Below are 10143 nucleotides of genomic sequence, written 5' to 3'. Positions count from 1 at the left end.
CTGACCCCTCTTCCTCTGCCCCTGACCCCTCTCCCCTGACCCTTCTCCCACTGCCCCCTCTCTTCCCCTGACCCTCTCTCTCCTGACTCTTCCCTCTCCCCTCCCTCTCCCTCCCTCTCCCTCTCTCTCCCTCCTTCTCTCTCAGGCCCCGCCTCCTCCTCGCCTCCCAGAGACCCCGCCTCCTCCTCGCCTCCCAGAGACCCCGCCCTGGCCGGAAGTGCAGCGTGTTTCCGGCGGCGCTCGGAGTGCGATGGCGGCGCGGACGGAGCGGGAGCGGGAGCGGATGAACGAGCGGCAGCAAGCGGCGCTGGGCGCCCTGCTGATGGAGAGTCGGGAGTGCGCCGACTGCTGCAGCCGAGGTGGGGGACAGGGGGGTACCGTTGGACCGGTCGCAAGGCGGGGGGAGGTCCCCTGTGAGGGAAGGAGATAGGGAAGGAGATAGGGGAGGGCACCCCGAGGAGGGGGTAGGGGAGCGCACCCCGGGGAGGGGGGAGGGGATAGGGGAGGGCACCCAGGGGAGGGGGTAGGGTAGGGGGGTAGGGGAGGTCACCCAGGGGAGGGGGTAGGGGATAGGGGAGGGGGGTAGGGGAGGTCACCCAGGGGAGGGGGTAGGGTAGGGGAGGTCACCCAGGGGAGGGGGTAGGGTAGGGGAGGTCACCCAGGGGAGGGGGTAGGGGAGGGCACCCAGGGGAGGGGGGAGGGGATAGGGGAGGGGGGTAGGGGAGGTCACCCAGGGGAGGGGGTAGGGGAGGGGGTTAGGGGAGGTCACCCAGGGGAGGGGGTAGGGGAGGGCACCCAGGGGAGGGGGTAGGGTAGGGGAGGGCACCCAGGGGAGGGGGTAGGGGAGGGCACCCAGGGGAGGGGGGAGGGGATAGGGGAGGGGGGTAGGGGAGGTCACCCAGGGGAGGGGGTAGGGGAGGGGGTTAGGGGAGGTCACCCAGGGGAGGGGGTAGGGGAGGGCACCCAGGGGAGGGGGAGGGGGGTAGGGGAAAAGGGAGGGGGGTAGGGGAGGGGGGTAGGGGAAAGGGGAGGGGGGTAGGGGAGGGCACCCAGGGGAGGGGATAGGGGAGGGGGGTTGGGGATAGGGGAGGGGGGTTGGGGGGAGGGGAGGGTACCCAGGGTAGGGGAAAGGGGAGGGCACCCAGGGTAGGGGAAAGGGGAGGGGGGTAGGGGAGGGCACCCAGGGGAGGGGAAAGGGGAGGGGGGTAGGGGAGGTCACCCAGGGGAGGGGGTAGGGGAGGGCACCCAGGGGAGGGGGGGAGGGAGGAGGGGAACGCACCCCAGAGGGGGGGATAGGGCTGTCTATATCAGAGCTGGCGATGTTTGTACTGGGATTTTTGTAGGTTTCTGGCGTGTTGGGAATAGGGGTCAGAAGGTGCTGTATCTGGAACAAATAATTTAAACTGTTGCAGAAGTTCAGCAGTTCAATCCCGATCCAATGCGAGCCATCACTCTGTCTCCGCAGATGCTGCCTAACCAGCTGAGTCAATCCAGAAACATGTTCTTCATGGGGAATTCTCCATGTATTAGAGGGTATGGGCTTTGTCCAGGTTGTGAGTGGATGTGGGAGGTGGTGAGTCATGAAATTGTGCGTTTTGATTTTCAACGTCTTGACCACATTTGTGGAAAATGTCAAAACAAATCAACAGGTGGTGACGCATGTGTGTCCTGACTCCATCTGTGGATTGGTGCATCCATTTCATGATTCCGATGACAACCTGTATTTGAGACTGATAATTACTGGGACATTTATAGTATCACATTTGCTTGATGGAGGGAGTTATTCAGAATCTTCTGTCCTGTTGTTTTTTTTATGGATGCCTATCCAGTTTAAACAGAGCCTGTTGCGAGCCTTTGAATGCAGATTGGGTGGAGATTGAGACTCCTTACACAAGTTGTGTATTTCAAGAATGCCATTTTACTTTAAAAATATTCAGTCCATATTCCTTTTCAGCAGCACATGGTGCTTTTAATACCAAGACAAGATAGCAAGATCATCAGATACATTATGTTAACAGAGATGTACATGTGGTGAAGTAGGGTCCTGACCTGAAATGTCACTCATCTGTTTACTTTAGAGATGCTGCCTGACCTGCTGAATTACTCCAGCACTTTGTGTCTACGTTGAGGTTAAGTTCATTGTTGTTATCCCTTGTATTTCAGGGATTTATATTTCAAATAATAGACTCTTGGAGTTATTCAGAGGGTCAAGTTAGGAATACCTTTTTTTACAGACAGTTGGCCACCTGTTGAGCACTGAAGCAGCCTGACAATTTGAGGTCAGGGCTGGCAGTAGCTAGTTTTTGGACATTAGACCCCAGAATCATCTGGTATTACATGCTTTGCTCGATCTTTTGGTACTGGTATTTGTTTATTATTGTCACGCATACTGAGATACTGTGATAATCTTTGTTTTGTATGCTATCCAGACAATCTCACTATACACGAGTAAATCAGTATAAAATGAAAAACTAAACAAAACGAGTGTGGAATATAGAGTTATAGCTACAGAGAAATTGCAAATTAAAAAAATGTGTGAGGAAGATTGGAAAATCAGGTGTTTATCCATGGCATATGTGAGGTCCATTAAAGAGTCTGATGATGATAGTGGGAAGAAGATATTCTTGTATCTGGTGGTTGGTGCTTTCAAGTTTGGGTCTTTTCTGCCTGGCCGGAGAGAAGAGGGAAAGATTACAGAGTGTGAATGGACCTGGAGTGCTCCAGGATGTGAGTGGACCTAGAGTGCAGTAATGATGGCTGCTTTTTCAAGGCTGAGTGAGGTGTAGATCTGGTCACAGTGTGCGAACTCTAGTTTGTGCGATGGACTGGGCTGTGTTCACAACTCTCTGCAATTTCTTGTGGTCTCAGGCAGAGTCGTTGCCATACCAAACACTGCATCTGGATAGGATGCCTTCTGTTGTACATCTGTAGAAATTGCTGTAGAAATCGGCGCTGGTCTGCTTTCTTCAAGAATTTAAGTCCGTTTGTTTGTCATGTGCAGTGGATGTGAACCGGAACAAAGAAATTCTTTCTTGCTGTAGTTTTACAGCCGCAATAAATGCAACATCAAAAATAAATATACATTAAATTCTAGATGATAGATACAAAATTCCGGAGTAACGAATGAATAGGTGACGTTTTGGGTCGAGATCCTTCTTCAAACTGAGAGTCGGGAGAGGGAAATAAATTGCTATTTTATGTAAACTAGACCACGAGAGTGCAAAAATCAAAATACGTAGAGCAGCCAAAGTAGCAGAAAATCTCCGATGATTCGCTGCTGTGGGGTTGTGTTTAGGGCTGTGCAGGGTAATTCAAGAACCTGCTGGTCGAGGGGTGGAAGCTGATCTTGAACTTTGAGGAATCAATTCTCGAACTTGGAGGAATCGGTTCTTGGCCCAGACGTCTCTGTGGTTGGGCCATGACTAATTGTTGGTGGTATTTACAAAGAACATGAAACTCCTGACTTTCTTTTGTACAAGATTAGTAACTTCCTGTTCAGTGTAGTTTGTACATATCCTGTACTTGATGATCATCTCAGAACAACAGTTAAAGAACGGGTGTACCAGCAGGTTTTTGCATGTTTCTGTAATATATGGATGATGCTGCAAAATATTTCACTGAGTTTGTGCAACTGTGAGGGTCCCACCTCAGAATTGTGGCTGAGTTTAAAGCTATGATTCTTATTAATGAATTGGTTTGGAAAAATAATCCTTTATCTCTTCTAGTTCATCTTGAGTAGTAAATTTGAAGGTAGACTCAAAATGCTGGAGTAACTCAGTGGGACAGGCAGCATCTCTGGAGAGAAGGAATGGGTGACGTTTCGAGTCGAGACCCTTCTTCAGACTGAATTTGACTTCAGACTAGTAAATTTGAATGCAGTTTAGCTGGACAAAACTTGGTTCATATCATATCATATATATACAGCCGGAAACAGGCCTTTTCGGCCCTCCAAGTCCGTGCCGCCCAGTGATCCCCGCACATTAACACTATCCTACACCCACTAGGGACAATTTTTTACATTTACCCAGCCAATTAACCTACATACCTGTACGTCTTTGGTTATTTATTTTTTCAATCGATCTGAAACATCCCTCAGACTTACTGAATTCAAGTGTAGGGGATGATCGTCCTTTAAACTCCCTTTACAAGCCGTGCGTCACTGCATCTCACTTCCTTTTTCTGTGTAGGCCAAGTGTGAGATCATTTTCCTTGTTGATACTATACACGATTCTTTACAACGCACATTTTTTCTAAGCTCTAGCTTCCTCTCCACCATTGGCGATAAGGCTTTCAACACCATACTGTTTGATTTGCCACACTTGGCTGTTACTCAGTTTTCTCTTACCCAGAACAAGGGTAGACTTCCCTTTGACTAGCTCTTCACCTCTCCATACTCTCACTTTCAAAGATTAATTCCAAGATGTTTTGGCCACCTTCAACGGAATATCATCACCTGACGCATCTTTCTGGTTCCCCTTTCAGCATCCCCTACACTTGAATTCAGTAAGTCTGATGGATGTTTCAGATCGATTGAAAAAATAAATAACCAAGTTTTGTCCAGCTAAACTGCATTCAAATTTACTAATATGCTCCTCGACTCTCCGGTTCACTTCTCCACCTCTGCCAGTAACCACTCCACTTTTTGCCACAATTATCCCATTGAAGAAATCCTTCACTGTGCCTTTTACATTCCCATTACCTAAGTACACCTTTCAGGTGAAGCTGTAATTCACTTGCACTTATAATTTAGTGTACTAATGTGATGCTCAGAGCAGATTTCTCTAGAATTGGAGAAATCATTTGCAATTTGGATTAGTACTTTGTAAACTACTTCCATTTAATCTGTAAGGAAAACTTGTCCAGGGTTATTTTGCGGGTCAGGCAGCATCAGTGGAGGAAATGGCTAGACAATATTTCGGGTCAGGACTGTTCAGTCTGAAGAAGGTTCCCACCCGAAACGTCATATATTCTCCAGAGATGCTAACTGATGTGCTTACTGTGCATTTCCCTCCACAGATGCTGTCCGAGCTGAGTTCATCCAACACTTTGTGTATTGCTCAGGATTCCAACATCTGCACTTCCTGCACATCTCCCTAAGATATTTTAATTATCCGTCCATCCTCCATATTAACCGCTGTGAACTGAAGGAACAGCATTATATCAGCTGTCTGGGCATATTGTAGTCCTTGGAATTTCTCTTTTTCAGATTTCTGACCCCCCCAACTCAGTCTGGAGAACTGTCCCAACCTGAAACATTGCCTATTCATTCCGTTCCCAAATTCTGCCTGACCCGCTGAGTTACTCCAGCACTTTGTGTCATCAACCTATTTTGTAAACTGTCTTTTTCTCTCCATGGATGTTGGCTAAAATGCTGAGTATTCACAATATTCCCTTTTATTTCATGTTTTGCACAACCTTTGTGGTTAGATCGAAGGCAGACACAAAATGCTGGAGTAACTCAGCGGGACAGGCAGCATCTCTGGAGAGAAGGAAGGAATGGGTGACGTCTACCTTCGATTTAAACCAGCATCTGCAGTTCTGTGATGTGATTTGATGCTGCACACGCAGCATCTTTTGTTCTTTTTCTGCCCTTACTCATGTCCTGTTTATTTTCCCTCTAAACAGGCTGATTGCGATAAACAAGTCCTCACTGCCATCCCTCAGTTGGCACCACACGTTATTCAATTTATCCTCTGTACCCCTTTCACAGACAGTCCCATTGTTTTTGTTGCTTTTAACAATTCTCTCCAATTTAAAATGTGTTTAGCGTTCTCACATTTTATGCCTGACCTGCTGAGTGCATCTGGTGTTTTCTGTTATTTCAGATTTAAAGTCCTTTTTGATGCTTAAAATGTTTATAGTTGAAGTTGTATTTAGTTGCCTAAAAAATATATCTGGAATTATATTGCGTATATAACCTTGGAGGTCCTTTTGATTAGAAGCCAACATATTCTCCCATTTCCTTTTTATTTCCCAATGAAGAAATACAGAGCCAGGATTTGCACACTCACTCCCCACAGTTTGGGATGACTCTGGTGCAGTTAGTCGAGCATCTGCCTCACAGCTCCAGCGACTTGGGTTCACTCGTGATCTCTCATGCAGTCTGTGTGGAATCTGCCCGTTCTCCTTGTGACTACATGACTCTCCTCCAGATGCTCTTAATTCCTCCCATCTCCCAAAGGTGGGCAGGCTTGTAGGTAAATTGGTCACTGCAGAGAGTATTTCATTTGTAGGTGAGAATCGGTTGTGCAGCGGTAGAGTTGCTTGCTGTACAGCGCCAGAGACCCGGGTTCGGGTTTGATCCTGACTATGGTTGCTGTCTGTATGGAGTTTGTACATTCTCCCCATGACCTGCGTGGGTTTTCTCCCTATGCTCCGGTTTCCTCCCACACTCCAAAGACTTATAGGTTTGTAGGTTAATTGGCTTCGGTAAAATGGTAGATTGTCCCGAGTGTGTCGGATAGTGTTAGTGTACAGGGATTGCTGGTCGGCACGGACCCGGTGGGCTGAACGGCTTGTTTCCACGCTGTATCTCTAAACCAGACTAAAAAATAATTGAGGGGGGGGGGGGGGGGTTGATGAGAAAATTGGTAGAATTTAAACATGGGAGAAGTGTAAATGCTTGATTGTCTATGTGGACTTGGTGGATTCATGCTTTATGATTCTGTGGAATCATTCCATGCTGCCTCATGTGGGCTTATTGCTGGTCGAAACATCGCAGATTCCACTGGTGGGGTTTGAACTAACTGGGACTGAGAAAGTCTGTCCCCTAAACTGTCCCAGAAAGCCTGTAGTACTACCAGTGTTCCACCAATTGCTTGGCTACTTTTTAATCTTGTCACTGGCACTGAGAATTAAAATTTGACATTTGGGAAATGCTATAATTGAAGTTATTAATTAGAAGCATTACAATTAAATGTGCAAAAATAACCTCTCCTTCCCCATAAGATCTGGAAAATCTCTCCAAGGCATAACTCAACTCTTGTGTTAAATGTGGAGTATAGCAACGCCCTAAATCAGTGGTTCTGAAATTTGCACATGCACAGATACTCCAGACGTAACTGCTAATCCTGGAAACCGCCAGTGAGATCTGAATAATGGATTGCGACACCGTGGAGCATTCCCTAGCTCTGACTCAAGTTGCGTCATTCGATCTTTACCTTGCCTGAGTGAATTGATAGGGCAAGAGATTCATGTCATTGAAAGTTGACACCTGAGGCCGCACAGCATTCTTTCACTGGTGTGTCAGTGGAAATTAAATGTATAAGGCAAGGATGTTGATAAAGCTGTAGCTGATTACAAGCAATGCATTCTGAGGAAAATAACCCCTGCGATCAATCTTTTTTATCAGTGATGTGCAGTCTGAAGCATTGTTCTTCATTGGAGAAACAAGGAACTGCAGGTGCTGGTTTACGAAAAAAGACAAACGGGCTATAGTAACGCAAGTGTCCCAACCTGAAACATCATCTATCCATGTTCTCCAGAGATGCTGGCTGACCTGCTGAATTACTCCAGCATGGTGTCTTTCTGTAGAAACAAGGAACTGCAGATGCGGGTTTACAAAAAAATGGACAAAATGCTGGAGTAACTCAGCGGGTTAGACAGCAGGCAGTTAGACAAAGGCCAGAGATGGAAAAAAGGTGTGTTAAAAGGATTGAAGAGTTGCAAATTATGAAGCCAGAGGAAGGAAATGTGGGGAAGAAAGGAGGAAGGCAGGGGGGGAAGAAAGGAGGCATGGGGGGGGGGGGGATGGGGAAGTGGGGGGGGGGTTTAATTAGAGGTTAGCAAAATTGGAGAATTGGCCTTGCTCTCTTCTAGCTCTCTCCCTCCCGTCCTCCACGATAGTCTGTCGGAAAAAGGGTCCCGACCTGAAACAGCACCTACTGCCTGACCCACTGGGTTACTCCAGTACTTTGTGTCTCTCATTGTTTATTTACCGTTGATGCAGATATAGATCTCTGCCCTTTGTTGATAGGAATATGTTGGGTTCACACTATAAGCCAGCAATCAGGTTTATTCAGGAAACAGCTCCATTGTTCTGATTAAAATTGATTTTCTTTCCATGCAGAAACCACTCGGCCTTCATGACACACCTGCTTTAGGCAGTGTAGTAACCCTGGATGAATGCTTACGGTCTCGGATTCTGAGATTCCCATCCAGTTGCACTATGTCCTAACCCATTGTAGATGTGGTTTCAGCCTTAAGTGTTCTGTTTCCTAACATCCAGCAAATATGGATAGAGAATAGATGATGGTACAGTCAGTGACATCCACAGTAAAATAGAGGCTATATGTCAATGTATGGGATGGGACAGGATCTGATATAAACAGTTGATGTATCGATTAATTATAATACAATGTGTTTCTTTTAGAAAATAGTATTTTAGGAAACAGTTTATGAATAATTAAATGAGACGTGCTATTATAGTGTTTTTGGGAAGACAAGTGACAAGCGATAAATAGACAATAGACAATAGGTGCAGGAGTAGGCCATTCAGCCCTTCGAGCCAGCACCGCCATTCAATGCGATCATGGCTGATCACTCTCAATCAGTACCCCGTTCCTGCCTTCTCCCCATACCCCCTCACTCCGCTATCCTTAAGAGCTCTATCCAGCTCTCTCTTGAAAGCATCCAACGAACTGGCCTCCACTGCCTTCTGAGGCAGAGAATTCCACACCTTCACCACTCTCTGACTGAAAAAGTTCTTCCTCATCTCCGTTCTAAATGGCCTACTCCTTATTCTTAAACTGTGGCCCCTTGTTCTGGACTCCCCCAACATTGGGAACATGTTTCCTGCCTCTAATGTGTCCAATCCCCTAATTATCTTATATGTTTCAATAAGATCCCCCCTCATCCTTCTAAATTCCAGTGTATACAAGCCCAATTCTCCTTGTCTCATGAATGGGTCTATTGTCCATTGATTGCTACAATTAGTCAGCTACCATTACATCAAAATAGTAGCGGATAACATAGCTTTTGTTTTGTTCAATAATTCTCATGTCCCAAACAAGTGACTATAGATTTGGCCTATAAATGATGAGTTTTGTTCCCCAGGCCTGAAATTGCTGTTCAGTTCTATCCAAGTCTAAGAAAATGACATCCAACCCTGCTCTGCAAAATTTACTGGTTTCATTGCACAACATAGGTGTAGGTTTATTATTGTCGTGTGTATGTGTACCCAGTGAAAAAAGTTGTTTGCATGCTATCCAGTCAAATCAAACTATCAGTGAGTACAATTAAGTCACTACACAACTACATAGTGGAATGGTGATACGTGCTTTCAAGCTGTTGTATTTTTTGCCCGGTGAGGTGTGAATGGTCCTTGATTGCTGCTTGTTGGCTGCTTTCTCAAGGCAGAGTGAAACGTAGATGGAGTTGATAAGTGGGAGAGGCTGGTCTCTGATGCTGACTACGTCAACAACTCACCAATTTCTTGCGGTCTTGGGAAGAGATATTGCGAAACCAAACTGTGATGCGTCAAAAAGCATTCTTTCTGCGGTGCATCTGTACAAATTGATGAGTTGGTTGAGCCATGCTGAACCTCCTTAGCCTTTTGAGGAAGCAGAGGTGTGTGTTCTTGGCTGTATCTTCAAAATGGCCTCCTTGTGGATGTATTTGTAATATGGGTCAGGTAAAGAAATATATAAACTTTTTTGGTATATCCATAAATACTTTTGATATATTTTTAGAGGGTCATAATTCATCAGCTGTCTCACCTCCACAAGTTTTTGTGTTGTGCATGGAAAGAGCTTGAAATACGTAATGCTTAAAGGTTAATAAGTTCAGCGGCTTGTGGAGAATTGATAATAATGTGGTTAGAAGGTAAATCAGTGTACGTAGGTGCTTGATGGTTGACGTGGGTGGGCTTGAGGTCCTGTTTCCATGTATATGAATTGTGGAGCAAGTTTACCAAGCTTCTTTTTCAATAATGTATTGAAAAAGATGCTGCCCAGCTTAATGGTATTACAATTTTATTTTGGAGACAAAGAACTGCAGATACTGGAATCTTGCGCAAAACTTGAAGCGCTGGAAATTCTCAGCATGTCAGGAGGGATGGATATATGACATTTCGGGTTGGGACCGTTCAGAATTTCATTTTCCCTGTTTTACTTTCTGGCTGTCATTGTGATCTTTCCTTGCCCC

At 46.0% G+C, this 10143-nt stretch overlaps 1 protein-coding gene across 4 annotated transcripts in view; it reads left to right on the top strand.

Moving 5' to 3' along the window:
- Positions 1-238: 238 nt before the first annotated feature.
- The window catches only part of smap2 (small ArfGAP2), a 47972-nt gene continuing 38067 nt past the window's right edge, over positions 239-10143 (top strand). For all 4 annotated transcript variants that reach the window (XM_078422842.1, XM_078422841.1, XM_078422840.1 and 1 more), the window contains exon 1: positions 239-359. In XM_078422842.1, the coding sequence (XP_078278968.1) occupies positions 251-359 (109 nt within the window). In that variant the 5' untranslated portion in view covers positions 239-250. The remainder of the gene's footprint in view (positions 360-10143) is intronic.

The sequence above is a fragment of the Rhinoraja longicauda genome, chromosome 27 (genome assembly GCF_053455715.1).
Source record: "Rhinoraja longicauda isolate Sanriku21f chromosome 27, sRhiLon1.1, whole genome shotgun sequence".
In the NCBI taxonomy this organism is placed as follows: domain Eukaryota; kingdom Metazoa; phylum Chordata; class Chondrichthyes; order Rajiformes; family Arhynchobatidae; genus Rhinoraja; species Rhinoraja longicauda.
This window is presented reverse-complemented; position numbering and strand designations above follow the sequence as displayed.